General features: G+C 44.4%; 1 protein-coding gene across 3 annotated transcripts in view; it reads left to right on the top strand.

Moving 5' to 3' along the window:
* The window catches only part of LOC124556594 (adenosine receptor A1-like), a 184744-nt gene that overhangs the window by 109137 nt on the left and 57879 nt on the right, over positions 1-17728 (top strand). For all 3 annotated transcript variants that reach the window (XR_006968627.1, XM_047130561.1, XM_047130560.1), the window contains exon 2: positions 983-1416. Coding sequence is in view for 2 of the 3 variants with exons in the window: in XM_047130561.1 (XP_046986517.1) it covers positions 983-1416 (434 nt within the window). In the remaining variant the exon portion in view is untranslated. The remainder of the gene's footprint in view (positions 1-982; positions 1417-17728) is intronic.

The raw sequence follows: 17728 nt of genomic DNA, 5'->3' as shown, positions 1-17728 counted from the left end.
GCGAATAAATTCGTATGGTTCGCTTATCGTACTTATTATAGTTTTATTACGACGTTTGGGCTACTGCTGCCACTAGAAAAAGACTTAGAACTCGTAAACAAATTCCGGTGTTGACAGCAGTAAAAATTATGCCTGGTTAGACATAGGTTTTGTGGCAGCTGAAACTGAAGTTAGTATTATGACTTCTATATTTTGATCTGATAATAGCAGTAATCAAGCCGTTGTAATTGTTGTGTACAGCTTCATACCCAACTGTAAGGAGATGTGAGTTACAGAGTGGGGAGGCAACTGTCGACGTAGGAAAACTGGAAAGAAGCAGTAATGATTAGCGAACATTTTAACACAGTCAAAAGGGGATTTAATTGTATATCTCATTAAAAATAGTACAGCAAGAGACAGAGTCTAGTTCTCAATGTCAACAAGGAAGAGGCCCTATGAACTAAACCACAAAAGATGCTGCTGGAGCCGCGATTAGACGGCGTCGGCATAGGATCATATAATGAAAATGTTATACGTGCGTGTTGTGTTTGATGAGTGGCTCCTACCAACCATTCTATATTGCCGCTCATAGCCCAGAGTCACGCCAGGTGTGGCTCAATGGGCGCACACGGTTGGGTCCACCAGGTCCCGCGTCTGACGTAAACTTGCTATTCCATTGCCAGCTTTGACGCACGTCGGGTGGTATCAGTGTGTGCTGTCACAATAATAAACAAAAAATTCAGTACGTGATCTAGACGGTTTTCTTTGCAAAACTCCACCATGGTTGCAGACCTACGGTATTAAAGGGATTAATTTCATTTGTTAATTACTAGGTTTGCCTCAAAACTGGGGGCGAGCTTAGAAAGACTAATGTTTAAAGCCACTACTTAAAGCAACCTGAAGATTCGGGTTGAAATCCCATCCCAGTAAAAATTTTCATGTGACGCAATATTCATTACGTTGAAAGATGGTCGCTATATGCGCAGTATTGTTGTCTGGCCAGGACGTAGCTGGCATGGACCAGTCGTGCCTGCACGAGGGCCTGCCCGCCGTGCCCGGGGGGCTGCCACTGCTGGCGGTCCACGCGGCCGTGGACGGCGTCATGCTGCTGCTCATGCTGGCGACGAACGCGTCGATCGTGGCGGCCATCGTCCGCCAGCGCCGCCGCCTCGCCGGCGTCTCCCTGTCGGCGCGCTTCGCCGCCAACCTCGCGGCAGCGGACGCGTTCGTCGGCGCTGCCACCGTCTTCTACCTGTCCTACCGCTACGTGTGCGCCTCGAGGGTGGGGCTCGGTGGCTACAAGTACACGTGCGTGTTACGCTTCGTGGTCGTCAGCAGCGCCCACATGACCTCGGCCTACAGCCTCGTGGCCATAGCTGTCGACCGCTACATCGCAGTTGTGCACGCACTCCGCTACAAGGAAATCATGAACGTCAGGTACGTGTAAAACTCTAGAGCCCGACGCACTCAGTCGGTGATTTTTATTTACCTATTATCAACACTGTTCTGCCAAAACTTCATGACCACTTAAGAGTACAGCAACCGTATGCAGAGTATCTGAATTAAAAACAGTCTTCGTTGCAATTAATTTTTGAATAACACTGCGTTTCGCAGTACAGCGGAATGAGGTTGCATGCAATGTCTGCTGAGGATGCACATAGCTGGGGCTCAAAGTAGTTAACTAACAGTCAGTATATCCAATGCTTACAAAAAAAGATCTAACAATGGTTGATTGGCTATAATGAAAGCAAGCGATTACAATTAATCAGACCAAAATCTCCCCTAACGAACTTCAAAATTATTCCAAGTAGATAAAAAAGTGAGATCAGTCCTAACTAAATGAAACTGTAAGATAACCACCGAACATGGACGTCAACCCGATGACTAGGGGTAAAAAAAGTTATTAAAACACCAGGTCCCTACCCGACTTTAAAAATATGTTGTTTAGGAATAAAACATTCAGAGGCAGGGAGAAGGGTTGATGAGAAAATAGGTGAAACCGAAATGTAACCCATTAAAAGAGCATAACGAAATTTATGTAGAAGCTTCAAAAATCGACAATATTGAGTGTTAATAGCCTTGGTTCCTAACCAGTGAGCTGATAATTCAGCAATAATTCGTCGACCGTACACATATGCTTAAGGATTTCCAACTCTTGCAGCAATTCAGCCCGTGGTTACACGATTTATTAGTTGTTTTTGACTAGGTCTCAGCGAGTTCGTCTTATGCGACTGGTGCTTCAGTATAGCGCAGAGCCGTTTTATGGTTTCTAAGATGTTGTAAAAGGAAAAGGTCTCTGGGTGTTCATCTCATTTGATGTGTGTTTCAGTATAGCACAGAGACATTTTTTAGTTTTTATACGTTGTAAAAGGAAAATTTTGGGATTAGTAACAGCTCCTTACTCACATTTAGAACTGTGAAGCCAGGACAGTACCTTACTTTTTGCTTAATTTGTTGTTGTTTTTGTAGTCTTCAGTCCTGAAACTCGTTTGATGCCGCTCTCCATGCTACTCTATCCTGTGCAAGCTTCGTCATCTCCCAGTACCTACTGCCGCCTACATCCTTCTGAATCTGCTTAGTGTAGTCATCTCTTGGTCTCCCTCTACGATTTTACCCTCCACACTGCCCTCCAATACTAAATTGGTGATCCCTTGATGCCTCAGAACATGTCCTACCAATCGATCCCTTCTTCTGGTCAAGTTGTGCCACAAACTTCTCTTCTCCCCAATCCTATTCAATACTTCCTCATTAGTTATGTGATCTATCCATCTAATCTTCAGCATTCTTCTGTAGTACCACACTTCTAAAGCTTCTATTCTCTTCTTGTCCAAACTATTTATCGTCCATGTTTCACTACCATACATGGCTACACTCCAGACAAATACTTTCAGAAACGACTTCCTGAGATTGAAATCTATACTCGATGTTAACAATTTTTTCTTCTTCAGAAACGCTTTCCTTGTCATTGCCAGTCTACATTTTATATCCTCTCTACTTCGACCATCATCAGTTATTTTGCTCCCCAAATAGCAAAACTTCTGTACTACTTTAAGTGTCTCATTTCCTAATCTATCCCCATAGATGCCTCATGAAAGCTAAACGCGTCGTTAATGAAAATATAAATTGTTTTTAATTCAAAAACTACGACTACTTTCTTACCAGAGTGTGTGTCTACCTTCAGAATGCAATACAGCTGCCATTCTGCGTGGTATGAATTCAACAACTGATGTTGATACAGAGTAAGTGTTTAAGCAGACCACAACGGCGCGGCCATCAGTCTCCTACTCAGCCCGCAAGACAAGCAAGTGTAACCAGTCTTCTGTGGATAAATTCTGCATACACGTGTGGGAAAGTATTATAAATGTAGGCATAGAATGTAACTAAGGTGTAACATGGTAAACAGCTTTGTATTGACTTAGCGGGACGTAGGAAACCGCCTAAAAACCACAACGATGCGCGCCAGCAAACACACATCTCTTCAAAATCCGGGTAGATACGATCAGGAAGCGGTCGCGTTAACACGTGCAGCTACCCGGGCGGCTGATTCCACAACTCCTTGGTAGTTTTGTGGAGGTATGTTTCACCGGACGTCTATGCACAGGTCATGCAATTCCCGTAAATTACCGACCGGTAGTTTGTATGCACAGAGCTGGCTCCCGACAGCAATCCAGTCGTTTCCGATGCTGTTACAGTCAGATGAATTACGTGACCAGATATCAACACGAATTCACTATCACTCCCCACATACTTCTGTAACACAGTTCTGACTTTGTTAAACAGATATTTATCCTGCTGGAAGATGTTATCGTCATCGAGAAATACATCAAGCACGATGGGATTGAAGTGGACTGCTGTAATGTTCATGTAGACCACAGTTGTCACGATACATTTGATTGCTACCACAGCAGAAGACTCTCCCCACCGGCCTGCGTCTTTAGCACAGTGCATGTTTAGAAGACCTCTTCGCCTCGATGGAGTATCCTGGAACGGCTATTGATTTGTTGTAACTAGAAACTTAATTTATCCTATCAGGTGACAAGTTTACACTGATCTTAGGTCCATTTTGGATCATCTTGCGCTTATTAGGATCGATATCGACGTTTGTAGGTGAATCAACATCGGAACGTGGCCGCGCGGAGTGGCCGTGCGGTTAGACGCGCCATGCCACGGATTGCGCGGTCCCTCCCACCGGAGGTTCGAGTCCTCCCTCGGGCGTGGGTGTATGTGTTGTTCTTAGCATAGATTAGTTTAAGTAGTGTGTAAGTCTAGGGACTGATGATCTCAGCATCCTGGTCCCTTAGGAATTCACACACATTTCAACACAGAAACATGTAGGTGTCGTCTACCTTGGAGCTCCACATTTAACAATGTACACTGAACAGTTTAGTCCGAAACACTTTTGCCTGCGCCAGTATTGCACTCTGTCGTCAGATTTGTCATAAACCGCCGCTTGTTGTGCTTTAAAGATTGAGCAAGCTCTGTTTCTATTGGGAGGCGTGAAAGTCTAACTCCTTTTCGTCTACTCATAGTTTCAGCATCCTTCAACCACTCTATAAAGACGCACACGATAGCAGCACACGAGCGGCAGACCAGTTTCACCTTTTTCGAAATGCTCGTTTCGAGGATGTAGGCTATAGCAATCAGCCCTTTGTCAAAGTTAGATATATCACTGTGTTTCATCATTTGTGACCCATGACTTAGCTAGAAATCTCTCATTCGTCTCTGCTCTGTTTACACATAGGTAATAGGTATAAGTGCATGTATTTCTGTTGGTGACAAAAGACGGTGTAGTGATCAGCATAACATCAGTATTTATATCATTTGCAGACTAATAATTAGAGCATTAGAAGCCGTATACTTTTAGATTGGTTAGTACCATCAAGGGCATGCCATCAGTGCATATTTATTCCTGGGCAGCAGGTCAGATGTTGAAGTGACGACGGGTGGACATAAAACAGTTACACTATACTCACAGGCACTGCGACCACGCAGAAGAAAATCAGATCGTAAGGTTCGTGGCGTGCTTGTGGGAAGATTGTTGCACGCAGAGGAAAAAATCAACCAGAACACAGATGTGAGTACATATTAAGGTACCACATATAAAATTATCTGCCCTTACACCCGTTACGACCTACATATTGTCGGTACTGCGTTACATGCGCACAATGGCATTCGATCTTGCAGTGAATGGCGTTCATAATTCTTTAGCTCGTCAGTGTAAACCCATTGCCTTTTTATGTATGCAGCCTGCATTTGTAGAAGACATGTTGTTAATTTTATGTTTCCAAATACGATCCTTAGCTTGACTGACTGCTTATGTATACACTTACAGAAATCTGGATGTGTAATATAATTTTCAGCAACTGTAAAACTCAGTAGTTGTGGAGCTCTAGATAGTACGACAGTAGCGATAGGCCGTCGTCAGCTTCAGGGGTCATAACGATTCACTCTTTCAGGAAGTGAAATGGATGGTCAGGATTTAATTGCCCCTCGACGATAAGATAATTTGAGATGGCGCACAAACTCGAATCGAAGGAACTGTCCCGGCACTTGCCTGTATAATTTAGGGAATCCATAAAAAACACAAGTATTGATGGCCGAATGTGGATTTGCATCTCTTTACTCCCAAAACCCTGAGTAGAATTTACAGAACGTGGTCAACATACTTACGGAGACGGTCCGCTGTTTTTCACTCAGTTAGGCTGCACTCACGTTGAAATCCCTATTTCTGGAGGCTCATCTGTTGTTATGCAATCTCCGGCACACCTTCCTTCCATAAAAAGGAAAAAAAAAAACGTTTTCCAAACGTTTCCTGCATCACTAGTTACTTCTAAGCTTGTGCTTGTTTTTCGTTTTGCCCTGCCGGTTGACAAATCCATGCTGCAAACCGTGCTTGCTTGCATTTCTCATGTCTGCCTCCTGCTTCCTTCACGTCATCCGGATGAGCGAGTTACCTCCGTTAGATAGTATCCTTCCTTCATGGTCCCGGATACTGTGCGACTGGTCAGTAAGCAACATTCATTGCAAAACATACCAGAACAGGAAAGGGTAGAGTGGAAATCCTAATAGCTTCTGGCTTAACTCCTCAGATACAATGCTAATTTGCGGCTGATTAATTCCAGGTGGCGGCCTGTTTGGTATTTATGCAATCAGCCTTATAAATCACAGCTCTTCCCTGAAAGGAGAACGGGAAGCTAATATTTTAATGTCCTTTCGATGAAGAGGTCATTAGGGACTCCTGGAGTGGCCAAATAAATCTAAATGTTAATTTAATCGTTGATAAGATAGGTGCCAAACACACATAACTAATCGTAGGAAAGAAAGGTGCTACACTAATATTCACTTGAAGGATCAGGAAGTAAAGTGTAGTCTACCAACTACTGAGGTACCTTACAAAACCCTCATTTAATTGATGTTTGAGTATTGCTCCTCATGCTTGAGTCTTTACCGGATAGGATTGATAGACGAGACAAGGAAGAGTCAAAGAAGAGCAGTGCGGTTCCACATGGGTTTGTTTAGTAAGGACGTAATCGTCAGGGGGATCCAATTTCATTGGCATATAGTACCAGAGAGACATTGTATATCACGATTTGGTTTATTGTTTCAATTCTGAGAACGTATTCTTCCACATCAACCAACCAATGTATAGCTCCTTCAGCCGGCCGTTGTGGCCGAGCGGCTCTAGGCGCTTCAGTCTGGAATCGCGCGACCACTACGGTCGCAGGTTCGAATCCTGCCTCGGGCATGGATGTGTGTGTGATGTCCTTGGTTAGTTAGGTTTAAGTAGTTCTACGTTCTAGGGAACTGATGACCTCTGATGTTCAGTCCCATAGTGCTCAGAGCCATTAGAGCCATTTTTTTAAATATATCTTCTTCCTACAGATATCACACGAAATATTATGAAGGTAAAAGCAAAGATTTCCGATGTTACAGGAACGTTTATCATCAGTAGTTATTCCCACATACCATTTGCGACGGGAAGAGAATGGCAAAGTAGTAGTGATACCCAAGATATTACCCGTCACACACTATAAGGTGGCTGGCAGAGTATAGCTGTGGATTTAGATGAATTTGGGATGGATCTGTTTCTACCATTTTTGGCCGCAATATGATTTGGGAATTTGTAACGATTAACACTCAGTGCAGTCTCGTAAAAACTTTTCCTTTGCTTTATATTAATGTTGATACATACAAGACAGACATCTCATTTATCTCAGGTTGCACCTGATAATTCGTCTACATGTAAACTTTCACTCTACTATTAAGCTGTCAGTTTTACAAATTTCCTCAACCAGGTGTGTTGGCTTTGGAATTCAACATGAACTGTCAAATTCTCTAGCAAACATTCAACACTTAAGATAGTCTGTATAGTGATCAGATGACTTAATGTTTAATGACAGCAGGTACGAACTGATCTACAAGAGGCGTAGCTGTATTTAAAGAAATATTTCTGTATACAAATCGGAGGTGGAGAGGGGAAGAACGGAAAGGAAAGGGGTGAGAATCACTGTCAACTGAGTCGGGACAGTACGCAGAAACAGAGGCGTTGAGTGGAAGTGTCTACTATACCAGGACTCGAACCCAAGACCTTCTGCTTACTAGACAGGTGCGTTAACCACTGCACGATTCCGGACACAGCGTTAACGCAACTGCACGAACTATCTCGACACGCCTCACTGCCGATTCACATTCCCACTGAGCGCCACCTATTTGCAGTCTCTGTCCATTTTCTCAATGTTCGCTCTATGAGATTTCCAAAAAGAGGTCGGACGTATTTGTACATCCGTAATGAAGAAGGTGGATCCATTGCCCAACTAGGCCTATTAAATTAAATGAATATGTAGTGTCTGTTCTCTCGAACGTGTCCGAAAGAACAGACACCAAGCATTAGCTCCGTGTGGAGCTGCCGCCTTGTTTGTAAATATTATTCAAGTTATTCCAGCCTCCAGGTATATAAAGGGTGTCCCATGAGAAATGATCAGTATTCAGGGATATTTCTGGAGCGATCATTCGAAGCAAAATGTCTAGTAAACGTGGGCTCTAAAATACATACCTTGAGAGCTGCGACCACGTGTTCATCATCGCTGCTGTGAAATACATCTCTTCCACTGAACAAGTGCCCATAGCTCATAAGGTATGCTTTTTAGAGTCCATGTTTACTGGACTTATTTTCTTAGAATGGTATTTCCTGTCATATCCCTGAGTGCTGACCATTTCTGCTGGGACATCCTGTAGAGACGGACTCGTAAAGTTCCAGCGATGTAGTATGTACGGTCCGTAGTTCCAACTACAGTAGCTGCAGGGCCTAGGTGTCGCTCATATTGATCACATGGACATAGCCGTTACTCCTCTACCTAGCTTTTGATGCAGGTTTAATAGTCTGTATTTGATTACTGAAGCCATAATAACATCAACTCTCGACTTTAGCTATTAACTCACTTTTTTAACCCAGTTGTTGATTTTGGAGCCCCGCTGCAGTCTGTGGCGCTTTGTAAGACGATTCTGGGTATTGTTCGCGGCACTGATTCGGGCACACGTTAAATGGTGTCGTACTGTTTCCTCGCCACTGTGTTTTCGGATATCGAATCATCTTCGATCTAAGTTTCAAGACACTACATGGCCAGCGACAATGACCTGCCTAGCCTACTGACAGGCTACGGCACTTCAGTTACGAATTACAGAACGAAGTATGTGCACAGTCGTAAACATTCCCCGTCAATAAAACTGGTAATTCTGGGGAACTTCCCCCGCAGCAAAACACGAATTGTATTCTAGACTGACATATGAGGCAAAACAGAAGAAATTTACTCTCTGATTAAAGAGTGTTAGTCTGGATGTGATTTTAAGCGGTTTCCTATAATACTTTAGATGATTGCCGGGCTCATTCTAGTTTTGCTCGTGAAACAAAGCACACCGCCAGTGAATAACATAATACACACATCAAAAAAGTTTTGCATCACCCCGGTTTCCCGAACTCCTGAAGATAGACGTTGACTGTGGATATTTTATCACAGACACAGTCCCTTTGACTGTTCAGAGATATCGCTAAATCCGAGCACAGATGTAAACAACCATGCATGAGCAGCACCTATTAGACGTAGGAGGCCCGACAGCCGATCAGTTCCACTCATTCCACCAGTAATGCGGCTCGTGTTGTCTGAAGTTCAACCATGCCTAGACAGTCACTACCGCTGTTCGATCACGTCAGCATTGTTACTTGGTGCCAGGAAGGGCTCTCAACACGGGAGTGTCCGGACGTCTCGGAGTTAACCAAAGCGATGTTGTTCGGACATGGAGGAGATACAGAGATACAGGAACTGTCTATGACATGCCTCGCTCAGGCCACCCAAGGGCTACTACTGCAGTGGATGACCGCTACCTACGGATTATGGCTCGGAGGATCCCTGGCAGCTAAACTATCGTGTTGAATAACGCATTTAATGCAGCAACAGGACGTCGTGTTACGACTCAAACTGTGCGCAATAGGCTGCATGATGCGCAACTTCACTCCCGACTTCCATGGCGAAGTCAATCTTTGCAACCACGAGGACGTGCAGCATGGTGCAGATGGGCCCAACAACATGCCGAATGGACCGCTCAGAATTGGCATCACGTTCTCTTGACCAATGAGTGTCGCATAAGCTTTCAACCAGACAATCGTCGGAGACGAGTTTGGAGGCAACCCGGTCAGACTGAACGCCTTAGATACACTGTCCAGCGAGTGCAACAACGTTGAGTTTCCCTGTAGTTTTGGGGTGGCATTATGTGGGTCCGACGTACGCCGCTGGTGATCATGGTAGGCGCCTTAACGGCTGTACTATATGTGAATGCCATCCACCGACCGATAGGGCGACCATATCGGCAGCATACTGCCGAGGCATTCGTAATCATGGATGACAATTCTCGCCCCCATCGTGCACATCTTGTGAATGACTTCCTTCAGAATACTGACATCACTCGACTAGAGCGGCCAGCATGTTCTCCAGACATGATCACTATCGAACATGCCTGGGATAGATTTAGAAGGGCTGTTTATGGACGACAGGACCCATCAACCATTCTGAAGGATCTACGCCGAATCACCGGTGAAGAGTGGGACAATCTGGAGCAATAGTGCCTTGATGAACCTGTAGATATATGCCACGACGAATACAGGCATGCATCAATCGAAGAGGTCGTGCTACTGGGTATTAGAGATTCCGGTGTGTACAGCAATGTGGACCATCACCTCTGAAGGTGTCGCTTTATGGTAGTACAAAATGCGGTGTGTGATTTTCATGAACAATAAAAAAGGCGAAAATGAGGCTTCTGTTGAGATCTATTCCAATTTTCAGTACAGGTTCCGGAACTCTCGGAACCGAGGTAATGTAAAACCTTTTCTGATTTGTGTATTTATGTTTGTATTACTAGATCTCGCCGCGCGGGATTAGCCGAGCGGTCTAAGACGCTGCAGTCGTGGACTGTGCTGCTGATCCCGGCGGAGATTCGAGTCTTCCGTCGGGCATGGGTGTGTGTGTTTGTCCTTAGGATAATTTAGGTTAAGTAGTGTGTAAGCTTAGGGACTGATGACCTTAGCAGTTAAGTCCCATACGATTTCACACACATCTGAACATTTTTGAACTAGATCTCGATCAAAGATAAAGTACAATGCCTCGATCTTGGTAGAATAATGATGTGGGTTCATGAAGGCTATCGTGTCACGGAAAGAAAGGAGCACATCCGCCATCAGGAAGTCATCGACAGACGTGGAAAGTGCAGTTTCAGAGCTACTCGACGAATAACACAAATAAGGTTAAAGTGCTGATTCGAGACTGCAGAAGATAGGGAGGTAGGTTAGATTCTTTATTTCTCTCTCGCTTCGGAGCACGGACCACACAGCGAATACCACCTACACATGTGTTTTTGTTGACACCCATCAACACATACCTATGTCTTCTACATACAAGTTTTCATCTTTCTCGATTAATAAGTGTGTATTATAAAAGTGGATGTACGCAAGTATATGCAGACACGTATATATGTATGTCTGTCTGTATGTATGAACTGAAAACTGAGGTGACAAACCATGAGAGGTGGCGCAGTGGTTAGCTCAGTGGAATCGCATTCGTGAGGACGATGGTTCAAACCTGCGTCTGGCCATCCAGATTATACTTTCCCGTGATTTCCCTAAATCGCTCTAGGCAGATACCGTGATGTTTCCTTTCAAAGGACACGGCCGATTTCGTTCCCTATCTTGGACGTAATAAGAGATTGTGCTCCGTTTCTACTGACCTCGATGTCGACGGGACATAAAAGTCTATTTTTCTTCCTTCTTTCCTGAGATGAACAAAAGTCATGGGATAGCGATAACATATATACAGGTGACGGTATTATCGCGTCCACAGGGTATAAAAGGGCAGTACATTAGCGGAGGTGTCATTTGTACTCAGGTGATTCATTTGAAATGATTTCCAACGTGATTACTGCCACACGACAGGAATTAACAGACTTTCAACGCGAAATAGTAGTTTGAGCTAGACGCATGAGGCAATCCATTTCGGAAATCGTTAGGGTATTTAGTATTCTGAGATCTTCAGTGTCAAGAGCGTGACGACAATACCAAATGGAAAGCACCACCTCTCACCACAGACAACGCAGTGGCCATCGCTTAACCACCGAGAGCAGCAGCTTTTGGGTAGTGCTGTCAGTGCTAACAGACGAGCAACACTGCGTGAAATAACCGCAGGATTCAGTGTGGGTTGTACGACAAACGTATCCGTTAGGATAGTGCTGCGAAATTTGGTTCTAATGGCCTATGGCAGCAGATGATCGACGCGAGTGCCTTTGGTAACCGCACGACATCGCCTGCAGCACCTCTCCTGGGCTCGTGACGGTATCGGTTGCGCTCTAGACTACTGGAACACCGTGACTTGTTCAGCTGAGTTCCGATTTCAATTGGTAATAGCTATTAGTAGGTGTTGAGTGTGCCATAGACGTCACGAAGCCGTTGACCGAAGTTGTCAACAAGGCACTCTGAAAGCTGATGATGACGTCATAATGGGTGGGTTGTGTTTGCATGTGATGAACTTCGTCCTCTAGTTCATCTAAACCAATGATTGAATGGAAATGGTTGTGTTCGGCTTCTTGAAGACAATTTGCGTCCATTCATGGGCTTCATGTACCCAGAGAACGATGGAATTTTTGTGGATGACAATGTGCCATGTTAGCCGGCCACACTTGTTCGCGATTTGTTTAAAGAACACTCTGGACAATTCAAGGGTATTAATTGGTTAGTGCTTTGGCCCGATATCATTTCCATCGAACACTGATGGGACATAATCGAGAAGTCATTTCGTGCATAAAATCCGGCTCCGGCAACACCTTCGAAATTATGGATGGCTAAAAATTCAGCATGGCTCAATATTTATGCAGGCGACTTCCAGCGACTCGTTAATTCCATGCCACGTAGAGTTACTGCACTATGGAAGACAAATGGAGGTCCAACACGTTATTAAGAGGTATCCATGACTTTTGTCACCTCCGTGTATGTATGTATGTTCGCCATCTCCTCCAATTGGTCGATTTCTGCCAAACTTGGTACACCTTTCACTCTTTGTCCGGAAAGAACCACTATGGGTGAAGAACCATCTAACTCGCAAAAGAGTGGCGCTGGGGCTGAATGAGTAGCGTTGCTCACGCCGCGCAATATAGGCAGACTTCATTCGTTCAGTATTTGACAATGAGAGCACACAGTAATTTGGAACCATGTTTACACAAAATGTCCATCCTATACGACCCTTTTCCTCGCTGACACACCCCACAAAACGGTGAAAGAATAAAAGTTTATAGCTTACTACATTTTCCCCGTTCATGCAGTAGAACTGTCACATCAGGCAAAAACTTTTAATATATTACTTCTTTACTGTTAACTCTATTTGTAACGCATTTTTACAGACGGCATTAACATACACCACTATATGTACCTGCAAAATTATATCGCTATACGATACATGGTTAAGGACATATGACGTCAAAAAAACTGTGATGTATGAAAAACTGCCACTTCATTTATGACGTTTTAATTTATTGCGTCTTTATTACCGTTTCTATCCGCAACAAATTTCGCAGACAGTATCCACATGTTTCGCTGAATGTTCCTACAAAAGTATGTCATTTTATGACACATATATCACGAGATATGATGTCAAATAGTGATATGCGTGACAAACTGCAGCATTTTGCATGACTTTTCAATTTATAACATCTTTGTTACTAACTGTACACAAAACGCATTTGGTAGACACTATTCAAGTATACCACTAGATGTACCTGCTAAATTATGTGGCTGTATGAAACATGCACCGGTGTCCAAAATTAAAGCAGCGAACATCTATTTCACCGTCTTGTGTCTAATTCACGGCATAATCATACACACTGTCAACAGACGTCCGTACGATAGTGTTTCGCGCGGAAGGTGGCATTCCGGTCAATGGACAACCACGCTAACGATGACACTAGGGCACCTACCAAACGGGGCAGCGTTTGCCACTTAGTCCTACATCCACAATAGCTGTGTACACAGTCGAAGTATGGCACAAGGGAGACGCCTACCAGACTCTCTGCTGTGGAGGGCCATGAGGAGAATGGAAGAAATATGGGATTTAACTTCTGAGGTCATCAGTCCCCTAGAACTTAGAACTACTTAAACCTAACTAACCTAAGAACAGCACACACATCCATGCCCGAGGCAGGATTCGAACCTGCGACTGTAGCGGTCACGCGGTTCGAGACTGTAGCGCCTAGAACCGCTCGGCCACTCCGGCCGTCAAAAATGGAAGAAGGACAGTCGCAAACCGATGTGGCCCGATGGTTGGTTGGTTTTGAGGAAGGAGACCAGACAGCGAGGTCATCGGTCTCGTCGGGTTAGGGAAGGACGGGGTAGGAAGTCGGCCGTGCCCTTTGAAAGAAACCATCCCAGCATTTGCCTGGAGCGAGTTAGGGAAATCACGGAAAACCTAAATCAGGATGGCCGGACGCGGGATTGAACCGTCGTCCTCCCGAATGCGAGTCCAGTGTCTAACCACTGCGCCACCTCGCTCGGTGGCCCAATGGCTTCATGTGAATCGTTCTGTTATTTCCCAGATATGGCGATAATTTATGGAGATCGAAACAGTATCCAGAAGATCCGAAGATCAGGGCAGGGCCGACCAAGTATGATATGAAAAAGAGAGGAGGGTTATTTGGCTGTAAATACACGACGGTACCCCCTTAGTACTGCACGGGAACTGGCATCTGACCTCGCAGGGTCCGCTGTATGTGTTGTATCGAGATAAACGGTGACAGAAGGCTTCGGCAGAGTGTTCTTTATTGTAGGAGAACTGCTGCATGTGTACCTCTGATGCGTTTTCGTAGAAGGTAACGTCTAGACTGGAGTCGTCAACATACCACGTCGAATAGTGGGTCAATGTTCTTTTTTCGGAGATGAGTCCCGATTGGGTCTGGAGAGTGATTCTCCAAGCATTCGTATCCGGAAGGAATGTGGAAAACGATTTCGGGACCCAAAAACTGTGGAAAGAGACCGACATCGAGGAGGATCCCTTATGATGAGGGCAGGAATTATGTGGACCTCTCGAACACTACGTCTTGAAATTGTAGGGATGTGTCGGCAAGGTTTAAGATCTTGGGACCCTATGAGCCGTTGTTGCGAGGTGGTGTGGACCCAGACTTCGTATTGATCGACGATAATACTCAACCTCATAGAGAACGAGTGGTTGATGTTTCCCTGGAAACTGAAAATGCTGCAAGCATGGCGTCTCCCGGTTTGATTCCCATAGAGCATGTCTGGGATGCACTAGGGAGACAGGTTGCATCACGTCAGCAACTACCAAGCACTCTCCAAAACTTGCAAACAGCTGTGCAGGAGGAATGGGCGTTATTGCCTAAACATGAGACTGATGACATCATTCATAGCATGCTCGGTCGATGTCGGACCTATATTGCTGGCAGAGGTGGTCATACCCTATACTGAGAACATTCATCACTTGTCAGAATTTGTGCGCAAATCCGTTACGTGGGAAAAAACGAGAAAATTTTCGTTTACCGTTATACATGTAGGAGCTATATATGTTCTACATCTGCATCTACATCATACTCTGCAAGCTACGTAATTGTGTGTTCAAATGGTTCAAATGGCTCTGAGCACTATGGGACTTAACATCTATGGTCATCAGTCCCCTAGAACTTAGAACTACTTAAACCTAACTAACCTAAGGACATCACACAACACCCAGCCATCACGAGGCAGAGAAAATCCCTAACCCCACCGGGAATCGAACCCGGGAACCCGGGCGTGGGAAGCGAGAACGCTACCGCACGACCACGAGATGCGGGCTAATTGTGTGTGGCGGAGGGTATTTTCGGTACCACTATTTGATCCCTCCAACCCTGTTCCACTTGCGAATAGTGCGTGGGAAGAATGATTGTCGGTAAGTCTCTGTATTGGCTCTAATTTCCCGAATTTTCTCTTCGTAGTCAATACGCAAGATGTATGTGGGGGCAAGTAATATGTTGTCTGGCTCCTCCTGAATAGTGCTGTCTTGAAATTTCAATAGCAAATCTCTCCGTGATGCACAACGTCTCTCTTGTAACGTCTGCCAGTGGAGTTTGTTTAGTATCTCCGTAACGCTCTCTCGCCAGCTAAACGATCCCGTGACGAAACGCTCCGCTCATCGTTGGCTCTTCTATATTTCCTCTACCAGTCCTATCTCATAGGGATCCCTGATAGATGAACAATACTCAAGAAACGCGCGAACGAGCTCCTTATAAGCCACTTCTTTCGTGGATGATTTACATTTCCTTAAGATTCTTCCAATGAATCTGTGTCTGGTGCCTGCTTTTCCCGCTATGTGTTTTATATGGTCGTTCCACATAAGGTCGCTCTGGATAATTACGCCAAGATATTTTACGACAAATACTGTCTCCAGCTGTATGTTGTCAATAGTGTAGTTGTACAGTAGTGGATTTGTTTTCCTACGTATGCTCAAAATGTTACATTTATTTACGTTCAAGATCAACTACCAGAGTCTGCAACATTCATCAACTCTCTGCAGGTCGTTCTGCAAATTCTTACTATCTTCTGCCTTCGATACTTTGGTATAAACAACTGCATCATCTGCGAATAGCCTTAAAGAGCATCCGACGCTTTCTACTAGATCATTTATATATATTGTAAACAGGAATGGTCCTATCACACTTCCCTGTGGAACTCCGGATATTACCTTTACATGTGTCGATCTAGTTCCATTAAGAGCGATGTGTTGAGTTCTATCTGCAAGATAGTCTTGAATCCAGTGGCAGATCTGCTCTCCTTAAGCTCGTATTTTTTTTCATTAAACGGTAATGTGGGACGGTGTCAAAAGCATTACTGAAATCAACGAACACGGCATTAACCTTAATGTCGTTGTCCTCTGCGCTGTGGATCTCATGGAGGAGCAGAGCGAGCTGAGTTTCGCAGGATCTCTGTTTGCGGAATCCATATTGATTTTTCTAAAGGAGCTGTTCATTTTCCAAGAACGTCATAATACTTGAACGTAAAACATGTTCCATAATTCTACAACAGATAGACGTCGACGATATAGGTCTATAATTGTGTGGATCTGTCTTACAGCCTTTTTTAAAAGCGGGAATCTCCTGCGCTTTTTTCCAGTCATTAGGTATTTTTCTTCGCTCAAGCGGTCTACGACAAATTACTGCCAGAAGGGGAACAACTTCTTTCGCATAATCCTTATAGATTCTTAGAGGTATCTCATCTGGTCCTTAATCCTTTCCACTACTAAGCGATTGTAGCTGCTTTTCAGTTCGGCGTTCGGTTATCTCAGTATCTGCCATTTCGACGTTCGTACGACGATTGAAAGGAGGGACAGTGTTACGATCTTCGACGGTGAAACAACTTCGGAAGACCGAATTCAGTATTTCGGCCGTCTCTCTGTTATCTTCCGTTTCGGTGCCGGTGTGGTCGCTGAGATAATGAATAGATGATTTTGACCCACTTACTGATTTTACGTATTACCAAAATCTCCTACGGGATTTACTCAGATCGGTTTACAACGTCTTACTTTCAAATTCATTGAACGCTGCTCTCATTGCTCTCCTTACACTCATTTTCGCTTCGTTCAGCTTTTGTTTGTCAGCTACATTTTTACTTAAATCTGAGATGAAGTGTTCTTTGTTTACGTAGCGCTTTTCTAACACGGATATTAAACCATGGTGGATCTTTCGCATCCCTTAAAACCTTACTCGGAACATACTTGTCCAGGGCATATCGAACGAGGCCTTTGAATTTTTTTTCCATTAGTTCTTCACATCTTCGTCCTCATCGCCGAATATTTCATGCTGACTTCTGATACATTCTGAAATTTTTATCCTGTCACCCTCGCTGAGCAAATATATCTTCCTAACTTTCTTAACATTCCTTGTAGGACCCGTCGTTACAGATGCTGTCACAGCCTTATGATCACTGATACGTTCCTCTACGTTGACTGATTCGACAAGTTCAGGTCTGGTTTTTTTTTCCAGGAGGTCTAAGACGTTACCCTCACGAGTTGGTTCTGTAAGTATCTGCTCAAGGTAATCTTCGGACAAGACACCAGAACAATGCCACACGGTTCCCTGTCTCTGGCACCAGTTTTGATGGCATAATACTACCAATCTATACCTGGCAAGTTGAAGTCACCCCCTATTACAACGGCATGATCAGGAAAATTGCTAATGA

The sequence above is a fragment of the Schistocerca americana genome, chromosome X (assembly GCF_021461395.2).
Source record: "Schistocerca americana isolate TAMUIC-IGC-003095 chromosome X, iqSchAmer2.1, whole genome shotgun sequence".
NCBI classification, from domain to species: domain Eukaryota; kingdom Metazoa; phylum Arthropoda; class Insecta; order Orthoptera; family Acrididae; genus Schistocerca; species Schistocerca americana.
The sequence above is the reverse complement of the archived record's forward strand: the minus strand, read 5'-3'. Positions and strand labels throughout refer to the sequence as shown.